Here is an 18028-nt window from a genome sequence, read left to right on the forward strand (position 1 = left end):
GAGACCATAAATATTTTGAAGCAGCTGAAAGGTGTTTGTTTTTGGGTTGGTTCGGATTGTTTACAACCTGTTTACAAGCCCAGGCGTTTATTGTCGGGGCTGTTTGCCTCTCTCCAGGCTGTGGCCAGGGTTTAACACACATCCAAACAAACCCCCAGAGAGGGGTCCGGCCGCCCCTCCCGGTGCCTTCCTGCCGGCTGCCAGCTGCGTGCCGTGGCGGTTGCTGTTTTGACAGAGCTATGCAAATACTCTCGTTTTCACAAGCGGGCTTGATTGCTCGGGTTGTGCTTTCGGCGACGCCAGCCTCAAACATTTATTTATTTCGTTTAATTCCCTTTCAATTGCAGGGCGATAAACCTCCGCCCTGGGCTCTGCGGCTGTCCCCAGCTGGGCCTCTGACCCAGGGCTGCCTGGGGGTGTTTCAAAGTATTGTGTGATTCATAACCTGTATTTTATAACTTATAACCCATGTTTTATTCATTCATAAGCTATATTTTATTTCCTAGATTTGGGGAAATCTGCCCCGTGTTGTTGGAGTCTGGAGGCTGCCCCGTGCATCTCATGGGAGGTGGGACTGAGGGACCAGCCCGGCTCAGGGGCTGCCTGGCGGTGACTGATTATTTTAATTCAATTAATGAGAGAGAGTTTGAGGTGGCCCAGCAGCGGAGCAGCAGCAGGAGGCACAGGGGCACAAGGCCACAATACGAGCACCATCAGGGTCAGCCCTGGCCCCCAACCCGTGTGTGTGGGGTCAGCGGTGCCCAGCCAGGGGGGGCTGGAGGCACTGGGATCACTGGTGGGGCTCTGTGTGCGTGTGTGTTCGTGCATACATGTGCAACTGTGTGCGTGCACGTCTGCGTACACGTTTGCATGCGTGTGCAGCTGGGACACCCCACCCTGGGGCAGGGACCACTCTCCCAGGCGAGACCTCGCTGCGGAGGGCCCTGCCAGGGACCCTCTGGGAGACAGGAGGGGTGACCCCGGGCTGGGGACATGCGCCCTGGCATGGGCACGCAGCCCTGCCAGCCTTGGCACCAGCTCCTAGGGGGTCCCTGGTCCCCCACCACCACCCACTCTTCTTGGTGGGCTGCCCAAAAACCTGTCCCCCCCCGCTGCGGGGGCTGACGGCCCCGCGAGGTGACAGCCTGGTGAGAGGCAGGGGCAAAGCTCGCTGTAGCAAAGAGCCAGAACCATCTCGGGGCTGAGCCGACTTGGTGCTCGTCCGCGTGGCACCCGCCTTCACACGTCAGCACCCACTGGAGATGGTTTCGCTTCCCTTTTTTGGCCCCCCGTTCGAGTTTCTGATTGGAGATTGTAGCAGGCAAGGAGTAAATTTAGCTGGGGGATGCCCCGTGGCCGCGCAGCTGCGTGGCGGTACCGCCTGGGGGGGCGGAGGGGGCCAGTGCTGGCGTGGCACAGCCGGAGCGCTGCACAGCCTTTCCCCAAACCCCCGGCGAAGGCGGCTGCGTGAGCGGGACGATGATGGGACGGGGTACAGGACCCACCAGCCACCCCTGCGTGTGCTCTGGGGCTCAGGCAGGGCAGAGGCTGTCGGGTACCGCCCCAGCCTGGCATGGCCGAGGCGGGAGAACTCATACCATCCTCCTGCAGCCGCCCCAGCGGGGTCTGGCCCAATCCCCCCTGGGCTGGGGCTATTCTGGGCCCCAGCTCTTGCTTTCGAGTTTCAGCCCTGCTGCCTCCAGGAACGGCGGCTGTTTGGGCGGCCGCAGCTGCCGCGGGGAGGGCAGGCGGGACGCCCCGGTCCCCTCCGCCTGAGCCACGTCACCTGTGTCCCTCCAGACGAGGGGTTTCGTCAGCCCCAGGTGCACTCACTCTGCTCCCGCCACGTCTCTGCACAGGGAGCCCCTAAATCCTCCTGGCACGAGATGCTGGGGCTCGCCGTGGCCTGGGGAAATCACCGAGTGAAGTGCAATAAGAAAAGGGCAAGCTCGGGCTGGTTTTGAGGGGACAAACCTGGCTGGACGTGGCCTCCACGGAGGGGGTCCAGCATGGTCACCCCCAAGTGCACGGGCGGGGGGTTTGGGGACTGGAGCAGGGCGTTGCGCTCCAGGGCTGGGAGAGTATTTTGGGGCCTGGGTTGCAAGACCTCCCATGCCCCCACACCCATCTGCCTCCATCCCCACATCCCTCCCTCTGGTCTCACTCTTCAAACGCAAAGCCTCTACCCCCCCGGGGTTTGTTAAACCCCCTCGCAGGCCTTGCTAAACCCTCGCCTGCCAGCCTCAGCCTGCGAGCGCAGCTCTCGCCAGGCACCGACCCCGCCGCGGGACACGCCGCCTCTCTCTGCGGCTGATTAAAGCTTTCCTACAGTATCTCATTTACTAAATTAGATCTCCCTCATTTTAAAATTAATGATGAGCTGGCAAAACGGAAAAAAAAAAAAGAAGACTGTTTAAAGTTACAGCACAGGAGATGGCAGAGCGAGAGCGAGAGCTGCAGCTGGGGAGCGGCGCAGGTTTGGGTTTCACTCAGCGCATTTGCCCACCAGAAAACCCCACCGAGGGCGGCTGCGGGAGCGGGACGGGCCTGTTCTTCCCAAGCACCGCTTCCCTCCCCTCCGGGGCCTGGATCAGGCCCTGTGTCCCAGTGTGATTCCCAGCGATGCCTCTCTGGCACCACTGAAGGGCTTGTTGTGGGCAAAACTGGCTGGAAATTCGCTGTGCTGCAGGTGGCAGGGGAGCGTGGTGCCCTGGGGAAGCCAGGGCTGCTGATCTATTATTCAGCAGGTTTTTTTCTTTGCCAGTTGTTGCTTAGGGAAAGGGTTTAGCAAAATCTTTTAATCAATAATTAGTGAGGTTTCCTGCCCCTAGAGTTGGAGACTCCCCCGTGCTGAGACCCCCGGCTCACGGGCCAGCAGGACCTGCCCCAAACCGAGCCCGTGCAAAGCTCAGCCCAGTGTCCTGAATCAGAGGGACAGGCTGTACCCATGGGACATCGAGATGGGTTTCAAGCCCCAAGTAAACATTGCCCTGTTGTCCCTCTCCTTGCTAGCCACCACCCCTCATCCCCAAAAAGTGTGGCATTTAGCAGGGTAAAACTGCAGCACAGCTGGGATGGGTGCTCCTGTGTTATCCCGTCATCACTCCAGCCTCAACCACTGCTGAAGGGCCTGATTTACCAACTACTGGAGTCAATAACTACTGAGGCTTCAGCTTTCTCGAACACGAGCATCCTTCTTGGCAGCAGGTCGCAGTCCTTGGGGCATTTTTGGCTGGCAGGAACCCAGGCAGCAGCTCTCCCAGGTGAAAGCCACAGCAGCACCACGAGGTCAGGGATGAGGATGCCGCAGGCAAGAGTTTGCTGGGGAATAACCTCGCCTGCCTGTGGGAAGGGGCTCAGCACCTGGATGGAGGAGTTGGTGACATCTCTGGGGCCCCCAGGACCAACCCTGCCAGCTCTCTGCCGCTGCGGGCTCCCTCTGCCCGGGAAATTGTGTCTTAGAGGAGCTCATCTTGAAATACAGCAGGACGGATGCCTCCATCGCCGTTCCTTCCCTCCTTCCCCTGCTGTGATGCTGGCTGAGCATCCATCCCGCTGCTGGCTCCTTCCTGGGGCCAGCAGCAGCCCAGGGAGCTGTGATCCAACCTGGGCATGGGTTTGCTCCCTGGGGATGGGGTTTCCTGGGAAAAGCCTGAGCCTGTCACCTCACACATGAGCATGGGGCTGTGCCGTACAGGATCGCCCTTGCTCGGCTAGGGAGCAGGATAAAGCCAGAGTAAAGTTGCAATAAAACCAGAGAAAAGCCAATAAAATAATCTTGGAGCACGAAGTGCCTCTTGGCACCTCTGGTGGTGTCCAGGCCCTGCTGCCAGCTCCTTGCCAAAAATCAGGAGGGAAGGAGGGCCGGGGCAGACTAGGGCTCACGTTCACCCCTGCCCCTCCAACCTGTGCCCTGCCAGGCTGCACAGTGCCCACGTCCCTGCAGGGCTGGCACGCGTCCCTGGGGCTGCTCAGGGTGCCTGGGGAAGGCTCAAGCTGTCCCCCAGCGAGGACAAAAGGCCTGGTGCAGCCGGGGAAACCCCAGCAGCCCTGCAGCGGAGCACCCCGGGGTGGCCCCAGGCGCAGCGAGGGGTGAGGCTTTGCTGGGAGTCAGAGCGGGGCTGTGCTGTGGGGGCTGAACACCAGCCAGGATGATCCCCTTCAGTGGGGCATGGGCAGGGAGACAGGCTGGCAGAGGCCCGGGGCACTCGGTGCACCTCCCAGCGCCCCACTGTCCCCCAGGGACTGCAGGGTCACCAGGCAGCGAGAGAGAAATGGCAGCCACAAACAGCCCTGCTGCTGGGCAAAAGCTGATTTTAGTGCCTGTGGAGAATATGCCGGCGCAGGAGTGGGGTCAAGGGGTGCAGAAGACGTGGCCACCCACGCAGAGCCAGAGCGAGCTCAGTGGCAGTGTTTGTCTGGGTGACCCCTGGGTGCAGGGGACACAGGCAGGGCAGGGGGGATGGTTTTGGCTTGAGGACATGGGGACAGCATGGAGTGGGGAGCTGCCATCTCCAGCAGCAGTGGGGAGGGACGGGGACAGGGGATGGGGATGCTGCTCCAGCCTTGGGCTGGCACTGCGGGTGTGACTGCGGACCCGGACCTGGCTGGAGAGCTGCACACCCTGCAGAGATCCAGGCTGGGAAAAGCACCTTATCTGAGTAATTAGCAGCATCTTCCCATCAGAAGAAAGTCTTCTGAAACGCTAAAACACTGCGTTGCTGTCGCTGGGAGGTCCCCAGCAGCACCGGGGGACACGGGGCTCCTTTTGCCAGCAGCAAGACCACTGCTGTGTCCAGGCCATCACTGCCCACCCTGGCATGTCCATGCGGGCAAGAAATGGGTAAAAGAAACTTAATTCTGCTTAAAGTTTCTCTTTGGTGTTTGCTTTCCGGGCAAGTTCGGGGTTGCTGCCGCAGTGCTTGTTCCCTGGGAAGCTCTGCTCCCTGAGACGACTGCCAAAGAGCAAGGCAGAGAGCAGAAGCTGCCCCCTCAGATCTTGTCTTGTAGAGTTTGAGTTTGGCAGAAGATTTTTGGTTTCGTTTTTGTCTTCATTTCCTGAGAAATCTTCAAGTGGTTGCTCAACAACTGGGTAAAAAAGAGCATTAAAGAGCCAGGATGGGCAGCTCTATCAGAGCTTTCCAGGATGGATGGACAAGACAGATGGACGCAGAAGAGAGGACACATGGCCGGCAGCTGCACACAGAGCGGTGCTTTCTCCTTGCCGGCGGCTGGGGGCTTTGCCCCAGCAAGGCCAAAGCGGGGAGTGCCCGTCGCACGGTGAAGGTGTTGGGTGGCCCCCAGCTTTCGCAGGGGGGCCGACTGCCAGCAGAAGGCAGGGAGGACCTGTGGTGGTGGTGGGCGTCCAGGTCCCTGGGATGGACGAGGTTGCTGCCCCGGGTGGGGCTGACCTCTGTGCCTCATTGGGGGCCACTCCCCATGGCCAGGCTCCCAAGGGTCTGGTCACCCCTCCTGTGCCCCAAGAGATGTCTGCAGGAGGGGCTGGCTGGGACACGTGGCAACCCAGAGCCTGGTGGGGCTGGGCACCGACACAGCCCCGGGAGGGGTGTGCCGTGGGACTGTCCCCCAACCCTTTACCAGAAAGCCAACCGCATCCTGGGTTGCATCAGAAGAAGCGTGGCCAGCAGGTCGAGGGAGGTGATTCTGCCCCTCTGCTCTGCTCTCCTGAGACCACACCTGCAGCACTGCATCCAGCTCTGGAGCCCCTGACATAAGAAAGACATGGACGAGTTGGAGAAGGTCCGGAGGAGGCCACAAAGATGATCAGATGGCTGGAGTACCTCTCCTGTGAGGACAGGCTGAGAGAGCTGGGGTTGTCCAGCCTGGAGAAGAGAAGGCTCTAGGGAGACCTGATAGTGGCCTTTTAGTACCTGGAGAGGGCTTGTAAGAAAGATGGGGAGAAATTTTTAGCAGGGCCTGTTGCAACAGGACAAGAGGCAATGGTTTTAAACTAAAAGAGAGTAGATTTAGACTAAATGTGAGGAAGAAAGTTTTTACTATGAGTGTGGTAGAACACTGGCCCAGGTTGCCCAGAGAGGTGGTGGAAGCCCCATCCCTGGAAACATTCAAGGCCAGGTTGGATGGGGCTCTGAGCAACCTGATTTGGTTGGAGATGTCCCTGCTCCTTGCAGGGGACTTGGACTGGATGGGCTTTAAAGGTCCCTTCCAACACAAACCATTCTGTGATTCTATACCAAAAGGGTGGGGTTCCCCTAGAACTGCACACAGCGTGGCCGGGTGCCCCGTCCCTGAATCTCTCCTAGAATCTCTGACGAGGTAAGGGCAGCTGAGCACCGGCGCTCTCAGCACAGCGGTGGCTGTGACCTGCTCTGTGTGCAGGGCTGCAGGGACACCTCCCCGGGGCTGTGCCGGGGACAGGGATGGGGCACGTGGCACGCAGGGGCCCAGGCTGCTGTGGCACAAGGGGCAAGGGACGGACTGGTGCATGTGCACACCCCGGCCGTTACACCTGCGCTCCTGTCCCGGAGGACATGGGGTGACTGAGAACTTGAGGCCAGAGCCAGGGCTGGCCAGCAAAGGGACATGGCTGGTGTAGCCCCACCATGAGCCACATGTCCCTGCAAGGGACTTGGTACCCAGAGACCAGTGGCGAGGGACAAGGACGGCACAGCCGTGGCCACGTGCTCACTGCTGGCATGGGGGCTTAGACCAGGCTGCTGCCCCCAGGTACTCGTCCCCTGGTCTTGGTGGTGCCAGGGGGTTCAACGGGGTCCCTCAGGGTGAGCAACAGCTGCAGGGAGCCCCCCCACAATACACGTGTGTGTGGATGTGCACGTGTTCCCATCCCACCCTCCTCCATACTGGTGTCGCTGGGGCAATGCTGGGCGGCGTGGGGGGAGCGGGCGCGTTGGAAGGACACAGAGGCAGGGATGCTGAGCCAGCGCTAGTTCAGTGTCGGTGTTTATTTGTGTGACACTCAGGGCAGGGGGACAGGAGAAGGGGACAGAGGGACATGGGGAGAGACATCTGCGGCGGGGGCTGAGCCGCTGCCCAGAGCAGCGGGGCGGAGGGAGGGGGCCGGTGAGGGGGTGCCGAGCGCAGGGAGGTCCCGGCAGGGTTAAGAGCACTCGGTTCTCTTCAGACTCTTCTCCACGTTGCCGGCCTCGTGCGTGACCTTGCAGATGTAGGAGTTGTACCTCTTCCACTCGGAGGCACTCAGCGTCAGGTAGCTGCTGGCCATGTACTGGCTGTTGCTCTGCCGCTGCGGCTGGCTGGTCTCCACGCCGCTGGTCAGCGGCCGGTCATCGACCACCCAGGTCACCTGGGCGGCACCCGGGTAGAAGCCCTCCAGCAGACACACCAGGGTGGCCTTGTTCTGTGATGAGAGCTCCTCGGCGGACGGCGGGAAGAGGTGGACGGTGGGCGCGACCTTGGGCTGGCCTGCGAGGGGACAGAGAGTGGCGCGGGGTCAGGGGGGTTCTGTGCCCGCCACAGCCCCAGCACTTCCCCACAGCTGAGAGTCCATCTGTTACAGCTCTGATGTCTTTAGAGCCAGGATACCTCTCTCTCGGTATATATATTTTTATACATATATACACATACAAAATATGTGTGTATATGTATATATACACATACATTCCATATATACTTGTATATATGTTATATATACACACGATATATGATAGATATTAATATATAAAGCTAATATACATAATATATGTATATTATATATGACATATATAAAATATATAATATACTACATATATATGTAGTATATATTGTTCTATAAATATATGTATAATTATATATCATTTATATAACACATATATATGTGTTTATATATTTTTCCTATACATATTATATATATTCATATATATAATACATATATATTATATATGAATATATATAATACACATATAAAAGAAAATCTTAGATTAGTTGCCATAAACCCATTTCTTGCCTTTTACAAGGCATTTTTTTTTTTTAAATCAAAATTTCAAAGACAAACCGTCCTGTTTTCTGCCCAGTTCTGCTTTCTGACACTTTCAGACTTGCCTCAGAAAAAGTACAACTAAGAATCACCCAAAGGAAGGTAAAAAAAAGATATTTGGTCTTTCTGAGGTCTTTCTGCTGCCTCCTCAAACGCACAACGTCTCTATCTCTATCTCTGTCTCTCTCTCTATTAAAAAAACCAGAAGGACTTGGCCATTTTCTGCTGAAGAAACCGGCAAATTACATTTTTCTCAATTTTACACCCCTAGTAATTTGGATCAGATTGGGATTTTTGGCCAAATTATTTTTCAAATGACAAAGACAGACAAATTATGTTCGCAGCAGCATTTTCAACACAATAATCTCCGTTTTCGACACAACTTACCCGGACAACAGACTCTTTAAGATACCCCTGAAAACTTTTGGTTAAGATCGCAGAGACGTGCCGTTTTAACACAAAGCTGGGTGCGACTTCAGCCCGCTTACAGCCGAGGGCGGGCTGCCATTCCGCATCGCCCGCGCCCTCAGCCGCGGGACCCCGCTCCTCACCAAGGGTGACAGACTTTGTCCTCGGGACTAAGTTGAGGACTTAAACCTTAGACCTTAGACAAATGACTAATTTCTTTAACAATGACAAAAATTGTCTTTCTTAGAGACTTAAACCTGAACTTCTAAATAGGGTCCCTGAGACCTCAGACACATTTCCTGGCCAAATTTTAAGATTTTTCAATTGAGAAAATATCCTCCAATTTTCTGTGGCATACACCAGAGCCCTCCGAGTCCATAGGGACAAGACCCAGTCCACAACGCCGCATCTAGTGCCCGTCCCCGAACAGGCGGCAGACCCCGGCCCAGCGCCAAGTCCGAGAAAAAAATCCCCAAATTGACAATCGACAAAATGTCACAATTTCGTGGTGGGGAAGGAAAGACCGAGAGGAAGGCGGCGACTCACCTAGGACGGTCAACAGGGTCCCGGCCCCGAATACACCACACAGTGATACAGGGCCATGCAAAAACCTCCTGCCCTACGGCAAGAGCAGTCCTGGGCCCCATGGATGTGGCAGGATGGAGTTCATAGGATGGAGGTGTCCTGATGGACGCAGCAGGGTGAAGGTGATGGGATGGAGGTGTCCTGATGGATGCAGCAGGATGAAGGTGATGGGATGGAGGTGTCCTGATGCATGCAGCAGGATGAGGGTGATGGGATGGAGGTGCTCTGATGGACATAGGAGGCTGGATGCACAGTGCTGGATGTGCCCCTGTGGATGTGGCAGGGCAGGAGCAGCAGAACAGCCATATGGGGACAACTGTGTGTCCTTGCTGGAGGAGCCATGGGAAAATGGGTGGCCTTGGCCCCACCATCCGGCACGGACTGCATTGGCCGTGCTCTCTGGCGCTGTGGCTGCATCGTCAGTTGCTCCAAGGCCCCACTGCTATCCAGGACCACGTGCCTTGTGCTCGTTGCAAGCCCATGTCCCTGCTTGTGGTGTGGGGACATTAATCCCAGGTGTGGAAGGGCTGGTGGAGGCTTTGGGTGCCCCTAAGGCACGACAGACAGCACCTTGCCTCAACCTGTGGCTGGGGGCTGCCCGGGGTTGGGCACCAGCCATTGTCCTGACACTCCTTAGGCCACACCGTGCTGTGGCCAGGGTGAAAGGGGACCAGTGGTCATCGGACAGTATGTGTGTGGGCAAACCTCATGAATAAACAATCCATTTCTCCTTCCCACTGCCCAGAAACACCAGCACTGGCGCAGGCGCTGTGGTTTCACAGAGGAGCCCACCTCCCAACACCTGTGCCACCCCGCAGCCTGGCCCTGCTCTCCGGGGCAATACTCAGGGCTAGTGACAGCCCTCGGGCTGGCCCTGGAGGGAAGTGCCCCCAGCTCTCTGAAGAACACCCAGCACGCGTGTCTGTGGGATTCCCCGTCACCAGCATCCCATCTCAACCCTGTGCCACACATGTGTGCAGCTGTAGCCAAGACTCAGCTATGCTGCTCTTTGGAGGCTGAAGAGGCAGCCATCCTCCCGAGGGCCGTCGAGATACGGAGAGGCAACCTTGTCCTCAGCCAGCAAGCCCTCTGCCTGCTCAGACTTGAAGCCTGTCCATTTCAGCCCCTGTACGGTTCCTCATCACACCACAGAGCACACCTGGGGCTTCTCCTTAGGAGAAAGCAAAACATTCAGAAACTTCTGTCTCCTAAACTCCGACATAATCTGGCTGTCTGGCAGATACACAGATATACTTTTACACAGTAACTCCCGCACTCAGACAAGTTGGACGAGACCCATGGGATCGGTAGCGGGTCTGCAGGTTTGAAAGGACCAAAAACGTCTTGCAAGCCACAAAGCCCAATTAGCCCGTAAAACATTGTTTTCTCTTGTCAAGGAAAGGCACGTGAATTTGTTTCAGTGCAATGAGACAGACAGAGGACACGCTACTACAACCAAATGGAGAAACTGATGAAAGAAAAAAAAGCACAAACCCCCTCCCCAAACCCCAGGAAGAGCCCATAAAGCCATGATGTGTGAGCATCAGAGTGACTTACTGAGAATGGTCAGCTGGGTCCCACCGCTCAAGAAATAAGCGCAGGGACACGTTGCTGTGCAGAAGGAGTCCAGGCAGCTGCTTACGGCCAGCCAGTGGCCCCAGCGCCGCGTGAGCGTGACGGGGAGGCAGCCGGGCTGCCAGGCACTGACACAGCTTGTGCAGTGCTGCTTGCTGGGGACGAGGGAGTACGGGTGGTATTTGTGCATCCTCCCCCCAGCCCGTCTCTCCCAAGGGATATCCAGCAGCTGTGCCACCGTTGGCCAAGGTCTTGGCTGAAAGCACATGTCAATCCTCCTCCAAACATCCACCCCCACATAAAATGCTTGCTGACTCACAAGTTTTAGTGAAGGTGCTCCCCCCCCCCCAGTTTGGGCCAGTCTGTATTTGGTGGCCTTACAGCCGGTCCCATCCTGTCTCTGGGGAGGGGGTGGCAGCTCAACAGGTCCAGCTTCACCCCGCCGAGCACCACAGCTCTTCTCTGCAGCAGTCCTCTCTTGGTTGGGTGGTGTGGAGATGCCAGAGATATGCCAAGCATGGGTAGCACCCTCCTGCCTTCAGAAGCTGAGTTGGACATCACCAAAGCATCCTTCAGCACCAAGCAGAACACCTGAACCCAGCTCACCAGGTTCTGCTGAGGGGGCGGCTGCATCCCAAGGCACCAGGGGCAGAGAACGGTGCTGCCCCACCAGCTGAGCCAGCTCTGGAGCAGCAGGGAAGAGCAGGACGGACATGGCAGACATATTTCCCTTGCACAGGAGACAGGGAGACCGCAGAGACCTGCAGGTTTGCTCCAAGCACCCTGCCAGCGGTACCCACTGCCCACCCAGGAACTCAGCTTCTCGCAGAGCCACCCTGCCCCATCCTGCATCCCCCAGGCTGTGGCTCCCGCCGGCCCCTGCCTACACAGCCCCGCGGAGCAGCAGCCCTCGGGTGTGGGCTCCTGGGAGCACCTGCCCAGGCCCAGGGCACCCAAAGGGGGTTGGAGCCTGCTGGTAGAGAGGAAGAGCTGGGAGTAGCAGAGAAAAGCATGGGAGGGATGCAGATGCCTACACACAGCAGTGGTAGCCAAGGCAGGACTGAGCCAGAGTGGGTTTCAGCCAAGACCGATGGACTTCAAATTCCCCTGGAAAAGCCTGACTGCTGCTTGGTAAAGTGTTTTCCCAGCATGGCGCCAATCTCACAGGGCACAGGGTGCTGGGCTCGGAGCAAAGAAGTTCTTGGAGTGCTGTACTTCAATAGCAGCAGCTGAAATTGAGCTCGAAAATATGCAAATGCTGTGGTTTGTGCAAGTGGTTATAGAAAGAGGCAGAGTCAGTGAAACTCCTGAGTCACTAGAAAGTAAACGGTGCTTCAAAGATTTTGCGGTTTGAGGCACTTTCTGTTTCAGAGGTTTGGTTTGCCTCGGGGTAGGTTTATGCACTGGTGCAAAGGCTGAAACTAGCACAACAAAATCACTGAACTTTTCTATGCGTTTGGCTGAAGCCGATGCCATCTATTGTAGATGACCAGTTTCTGAGCATTTCTCAGACTTTGATGGGGTTTTGGTTCCATTTTAGGGGAGGACAATAAAGTGGGATAACATTCAGCTCAAGAGTCCAGCTCTTCTCCTTGGAGGGGCAGGGAGGAGGACTGATGCTGTGCTGGATGTACCAGGGATGTTGTCCCTTCAGCATCTGCCTGGCACGTGGCCTCGGCGGGAGCAGGGGCAGGTGACAGGGTGCTAGTCCCGAGGGGACACTGGAGAGGTGACACATGACTGCTGTGTCCCAGCCGCTGGGGCTGAGCAGCGGAGGCAACGCCAGGCACTCTCTGCTGCTGCGGCGCGGCTCGCCCGATCATGCCTGGAAGCAAACAAGAAGGGAAAGGGTAGGATGTGCCAGGCAGCCTTACAGCATAAACTGTCCTGAAACTGCTTGTGCAAACAGCTGTCCCCAGAAACCACTTCGATTATGGGCTAAAATCAATAGTGCTCCAGGGGCTCCTGGCGCAGCTGGGCTAGGAGGAGGGCAGGGAGCACAGGGGTAACTCGGAGAGCAGCAGGGATAGGGCTGCTGGGTGTGATCCCCTCCCCAAATGACAGAGGACGGGCACAGGCTGGGCGCTGTAAGGGACGGCCAAGCTGGGACACCAGGAACAGCCGCCTGCAGCACAGGGCAGCAAGGGCAGGGCCATGGCCGGGACCTGCCCCGCCTCCAAATAGGGACAGCAGAGACGGCAAACTGGCCCTTGCGATGGCGGGAGGTTTTTGTATCACTTCCCCATTGCTCTGTGTCACTGTGGGAACATAATTGCTGCCGTCGTAACCACCACAGTAATAGACAGCCTCGTCCTCGGCTTGGACCCCACTGATGGTTAACGTGGCCGTGGTGCCAGACTTGGAGCCGGAGAATCGCGAAGGGATGTCCGAGGGTCTCTGGTTGCTCCAATAGATCACAGTGACAGGGGCAGTGCCAGGCACCTTCTGCTGGTACCAGCCAACATAGCTGCTGCTGTAAAGCCCGGAGCAGGTGATCTGGACGGTTTGTCCCAGGTTGGCTGAGACCGAGGGTGGCTGAGTCAGCGCTGCCTGGACCAGGGAACCTGGAGAGGGAGAGGAGAGAGGGGAGAAGACGGGGGTCAGTCAGTGCCCCACCAGCACAGCCCTCCCCAGCCAGCGGGACGGGACCCCTGTGCCCACAGGTCCCGGTTGGGCACGAGTCTGCGCAGGGCACCTGAGCTGTGGACGAGCACCGCGAAGAGGAGTGGAGCCCAGGCCATGGCGCAATCCCACCAGCTCCGTGTCCCTACGCCGATGGGGCGCTTTCACGGACCCCAACTCCCTTTTAAGCCCCTGCCCACCTGGGGCACGGCCCCTCCATGCAAATCTGACCCCACGCTCAGGGCCAGATCCTTCCCGCGCTTCTCTCCGCACCTCCCTCCTGCTCCACGCCCAGCCCCACCGCCACAGATGCAGTGAGGCTTGTCCCCGGGCACGGAGCAGAGACACGTCCCCAGTTGGAGTCTGAAACCCACCAGCACAGACACCCCATCCTCAGTCCAGGCCGAGCGGCTGCAGGGCCAAAGAGTGCGGGAGAGCTGGGCTGCTGGGGTACAGGGAGGGCAGGCAGCATCCTCAGCTCCCAGTGATGAGGCTGGGAAGACACCGACCCCCTGCAACACCATCTCGCTCTCGGCCTCTTCCCCTCCTACAGCTGTCCCAGGCCCCACACAGTCCATGGCCGTTCCTCCCCTTCCCTGATGCTCCTGGGGCCCTGCAGCGCTGCCCTTGCCCATTCTCTTGCAACAGCCACGCAGTGCCCTGCCCCGGGGTGGGTAACCCCTGCTCCGGCATGCTGGGGCCCGTCGGCTGGCAGCCCTGTGCCAGAAAAGGTCCCGAGGGACCCGAGGACGTCAAGTTGCACAGAAGCCAGCAAAGCACCCATGGACTGCGGTAGCAGGAGTGTCGCCGGTGGCCGGGGAGAGGACCCTTCCCCTCGGCTCAGAGCCCTGAGGCACAGCCCAGCGCTCCGTCAGCCCTGGGTTCCCCAGCCAGGAACTGGGACCAGATGGGAGAAAGGCCATGAGGATGATGAGGACCTCAGAGCACCACTCCTATGGAGAGAGGATGCGTGAGCTGGGGTGGCTCAGCTCGAGGCAGGGAGACAGCCTGTGGGGCATCTTATCAACATTATAAACATCTCCTGGGGGCAGGAAAGAAGCTGGAGCCAGGCTGCTCTCAGAGGTGTCCACCGACAGCATGAGGGGCAAGGGGCACAGGTGAAACACAGGAAAACCGGCCAAAAAAAGCAAAACCTTTTTTTCTGCTGGAAGGACAATCAAGCACTGGAACAGGTTGCCCAGAGAGCTGTGAAATCTCCATCCTTGGAGATACTCAAAACCCGTCTGGACAGGCTGTGGGCAACCTGCAGCAGCCAACCCAGCTTCGAGCAGGGGGTGGGACAAGGCAATCTCCAGAGGCACCTCTGGCCCCAGCGATTCTGGGGTTTTCCCCAGCCCCTCACCTGCAGTACCCTCTTGCTCTGCTGCTTTTCTACCCTGGCTCTTCCCCTGCCATCCCAGGCCCATGGCTCAAGACCTTTGCTCTTCCCAGGTCTCCACTCCCCAGCACTACTGCAGCCCCCCGGCACCAAGCCCTGGGACTCCAGCAGTTGCGCCGCCGTGAGCCGGTGCTGGGCAAACTCTGCCAGAGCAGAGGCTCCGCTTGCAGCTGTCAGGGCAGCCCCCGACCAGCCCTGCTCCCACCCAGGGCACAGGGATCGTGGCCACCTTAGGTGGCCTCATGCCCAACCCAAGAGCTGCTGCGCCCACAGAAAATGCCTGCACCCCCTGACGCAGCCCTCCCGTGGGTGCCCGGGGCACAGAGGCCCTGAGGGGCATGGGCAGGGCAGGGCAGCAGAGGGGCTCTCTCTCCGCAGCAGGGCCGGGGGGGACCGGCTAGAGCAGAGCACGTGCCCCACGGCTGGAGCCGCCTCACAGACACGTGTGCTGCTCCACCGCCTCATCGAGGCAGCGGCAACAGGCAGCACCTGAGGGGGCCCGGAGGCAACAGGGTGTTTGTGTCTCATTTCCTCAGTGCTGGGAGTCATGATGACCCTGATCAGCACTGGTGTCCCAGTCAGCCAGCCGGAGACAGCCTCTGCCTCAGCTTGGACCGCAGGAGTGGGTAATGTGGCCATGGAGAGAGGACATTCCCAAATACTGTACATCCCCTCCCCAAATGACAGAGGACGGGCACAGAGCGGGCGCTGTAAGGGACGGCCAAGCTGGGACACCAGGCACAGCTGCCTGCAGCACAGGGCAGCAAGGGCAGAGCCATGGCCGGGACCTGCCCCACCCTCAAACGGGGACAGCAGAGACGGCAAACTGGCCCTTGCGATGGCGGGAGGTTTTTGTATCACTTCCCCATTGCTCCCTGTCACTATGGGAACATAATTGCTGCCGTCGTAGCCACCACAGTAATAGACAGCCTCGTCCTCGGCTTGGACCCCACTGATGGTTAACGTGCGTGTAGTGCCGGATGCAGAACCGGAGAATCGCGAAGGGATGTCCGAGGGTCTCTTGTCACTCCAATAGATCACAGTGACAGGGGCAGTGCCAGGCACCTTCTGCTGGAACCAGCTGGCATAGTAGCTGCTGCTGCTGTAAAGCCCGGAGCAGGTGATCTGGACGGTTTGTCCCAGGTTGGCTGAGACCGAGGGCGGCTGAGTCAGCGCTGCCTGGACCAGGGAACCTGGAGAGGGAGAGGAGAGAGGGGAGAAGATGGGGGTCAGCCAGTGTCCCACCAGCACAGCCCTCCTTGGGCAGCGGGACAGCATCCTTGTGCCCAAATCCACTGGTCATGTGCAGCGAATCTGGGCGGGCATGGGACTGTAGGTGAGCACCATGAGGAGGAGAGGGGCCCAGGCCATGCTGCCGTCCCAGCTGCTCCACATCCCTATGACAATGGTGCTGTGCTCTGGAACCTGACTCCCTCTTAACCTCTCCATCCACCCGCTCCGGCTCAGACCCTTCATGGAAATGTGGCCCCCAACGCTCACTGGCAGCTCCTGTCCCAGTGCTCCCACTGCGGGCACACCTCTGGCCCACCAAAGGCACCAAGATCACTCCCAGCCGCCTGCTCCCTGGGCCACTCCCCTGGGAAAAACAGGTCCTGCTTCACAGCAGGGCCCCACAGCCGGGTGTCTCTCAGCAGCCACAAGACTCTGAACAGGTGGATCAAGGTGTCTGGGCAACCGTTCCCTGACCCTGCTTTTGGCAAATACAGCCTTAGCCGAGAGACTTGCCAAGGATGGCAGAAACACTTTTCTGCCCTGCCTTGCCGGAGCGGCCTCCACAGCCACCTTAGCCCGGCCTGCCACCCTGGCATCACCCACCCACCCACCCTCAGAGCACCCCTCTGCCCCACCACAGCTCCCCCAGCCACACTCCCCATCCCTCCTGCCCCAGGCGCTTCTGCGCAGGGCTCCGCACCCACAGACGGCCCAGCCCCAGCCCGCAGCACCGTGCCAGCGGCCCCCGCCACAGCACCCCCCACCATGGGCTGGCACCCCGAGATCTCCTGGGACAGAGACCGGGATGGCCCCGGCACCTCAGACTCTCCCACTTTGTGGCAGCGCCTTCCCCTTACAGAAGCACAACGAGCAGGGCCAGACACACGACGACAGGCTTTTTTATTCTACACTTGTGCTGCAGAGGAGGCTCAACGCCAGGCTGCCACCACTCTCTGCGAGTCCCTCACACCAGGAACACAGCGGCTCCTCCTTAGACACGGGAAACGTTCCTCAGGCCTCTGGCTGTTAACCAGCACCCTCTTGTGCTTCAGGTGGCGGTTGGGAACCGACGCTGACGGGTTCCCGGGCTCACGGGCCCCACAGCCCCGGGGCCGCTCCCCAGGGCCTCTGGCCGCAGCAGCAGCACCCCCCCGTGGCCCGCCTCCCCCGGGACTCAGCTGCAGAGAGACGGCACCAACGGCGGCCACAAGCCAACGAGCAGGTTTGAGGAGGATTCCGTACTTCTGGAACTCCATTCCTCCTTCTTTCACGGCATCCCCAGGGAGCTGGTACACAAAAGCCACAAGCGAGGACGCCTGGACGTCCATCAGCACAAACGAAGGGACGCCGTTCCTGGGAAGAAAACACTCTGTCGATCCTCCCCACCGGCTTCCGCTGCCGGCTCTTAACACACCTTGTGCTCATGCGTCCCAACAGGCTGGGCTGCCGAGGGCTGGAGGGATCTGGGAAACGCTGCGGCTTGCAGGCACCGACGACAGCGTCTGCGGCAGAGTTGCACTTGGCCTAGAACAGCCCTCGAGGCCGCTCAGCAGCCTGCGTCCTGCCAGGCTCGGACAAAGCTAAAGCTGGCAGTGCCTTCAGAAGTCTCATTTCCTACCAACTACCAGCCCGCAGCTTCTGGGAAGGCACCAGGAAGCAAAACGACTTCAAGAAGCTGCTGCAACTCACCCCTCTCCGGGCCCAGGCAGCAGCCCCAGCAGTCACGGCCAAGACGTGGGCTAAGTCAAACCCCGGTAACGGGGAGCCCCACTGCCTTCCCCGGGCAGGGAGAGCGCTGGCCTCCTGGCACAAAGGCTACGGAGCCACCACTAAACACACAGCACCAGCACCACATCCTGTTTTGGCAGGAGAAACAACCAGCCACAGCACAGGTCTGCACTGGCAGGAGCTGTGTCACCCCCAAATCCTCCAGCACCACTGCCAGGATTGCTGCCACCCACACACGACAGACGGTGACGGTCAACCCAGCGCACCCAGCCACGGCCACACTGTGGGGAACCTGGGTGCTGATCAGCACCACCCTGCTGCGCACCGCAGAATCAGACAGCCTGGTCCAGAGCTTGCACCCCACTGATGGTTAACGTGGCCGTGCTGCCAGACTTGGAGCCGGAGAATCGCGAAGGGATGTCCGAGGGTCTGTTGTTGCTGTAGTAGATCACAGTGACAGGGGCAGTGCCAGGTACCTTCTGCTGGTACCAGCCAACACTGTAGCT

At 58.8% G+C, this 18028-nt stretch overlaps 2 protein-coding genes across 2 annotated transcripts; both read right to left on the reverse strand.

Moving 5' to 3' along the window:
* Positions 1-6912: 6912 nt before the first annotated feature.
* On the reverse strand, positions 6913-13740 carry LOC147598598 (immunoglobulin lambda-1 light chain-like). Its single transcript, XM_086761757.1, has 4 exons — positions 13464-13740; positions 12821-13104; positions 8927-8972; positions 6913-7422 (listed from the first exon to the last, which is right to left on the reverse strand). Exons 1-4 carry the CDS (start codon positions 13738-13740, stop codon positions 7100-7102), a joined length of 930 nt encoding a protein of 309 aa, XP_086617883.1. The 3' UTR covers positions 6913-7099.
* Positions 13741-13914: 174 nt separating this feature from the next.
* LOC147598599 (uncharacterized) lies at positions 13915-15932 on the reverse strand. The gene is made up of 4 exons (XM_086761758.1): positions 15893-15932; positions 15224-15760; positions 14526-14704; positions 13915-14115 (listed from the first exon to the last, which is right to left on the reverse strand). The coding sequence occupies exons 1-4, from the start codon at positions 15930-15932 to the stop codon at positions 13915-13917; spliced, it is 957 nt and encodes a 318-aa protein (XP_086617884.1).
* Positions 15933-18028: the final 2096 nt, after the last annotated feature.

This window comes from Chlamydotis macqueenii, chromosome 17 (genome assembly GCF_036417535.1).
Source record: "Chlamydotis macqueenii isolate bChlMac1 chromosome 17, bChlMac1.mat, whole genome shotgun sequence".
Taxonomy (NCBI): domain Eukaryota; kingdom Metazoa; phylum Chordata; class Aves; order Otidiformes; family Otididae; genus Chlamydotis; species Chlamydotis macqueenii.

What these genes read in the sequence shown, in the direction of transcription:
- LOC147598599 (XM_086761758.1), bottom strand. Translation starts at nt 15,932, where the DNA reads ATGGCCTGGGCCCCTCTCCTCCTCATGGTGCTCACCTACA. An exon ending in ATTTGGGGAGGGGATGTACA is followed by an intron (nt 14,705 to 15,223) that starts GTATTTGGGAAT and finishes CTGCTCTGGCAG; the next exon opens with AGTTTGCCCAGCACCGGCTC. An exon ending in AGAGCAAGAGGGTACTGCAG is followed by an intron (nt 14,116 to 14,525) that starts GTGAGGGGCTGG and finishes CTCTCTCCATAG; the next exon opens with GAGTGGTGCTCTGAGGTCCT.
- LOC147598598 (XM_086761757.1), bottom strand. Translation starts at nt 13,740, where the DNA reads ATGGACTGTGTGGGGCCTGGGACAGCTGTAGGAGGGGAAGAGGCCGAG. An exon ending in ATTACTGTGGTGGTTACGAC is followed by an intron (nt 8,973 to 12,820) that starts GGCAGCAATTAT and finishes CATGGCCCTGTA; the next exon opens with TCACTGTGTGGTGTATTCGG. An exon ending in GACCCTGTTGACCGTCCTAG is followed by an intron (nt 7,423 to 8,926) that starts GTGAGTCGCCGC and finishes GTCCCCTCGCAG; the next exon opens with GCCAGCCCAAGGTCGCGCCC.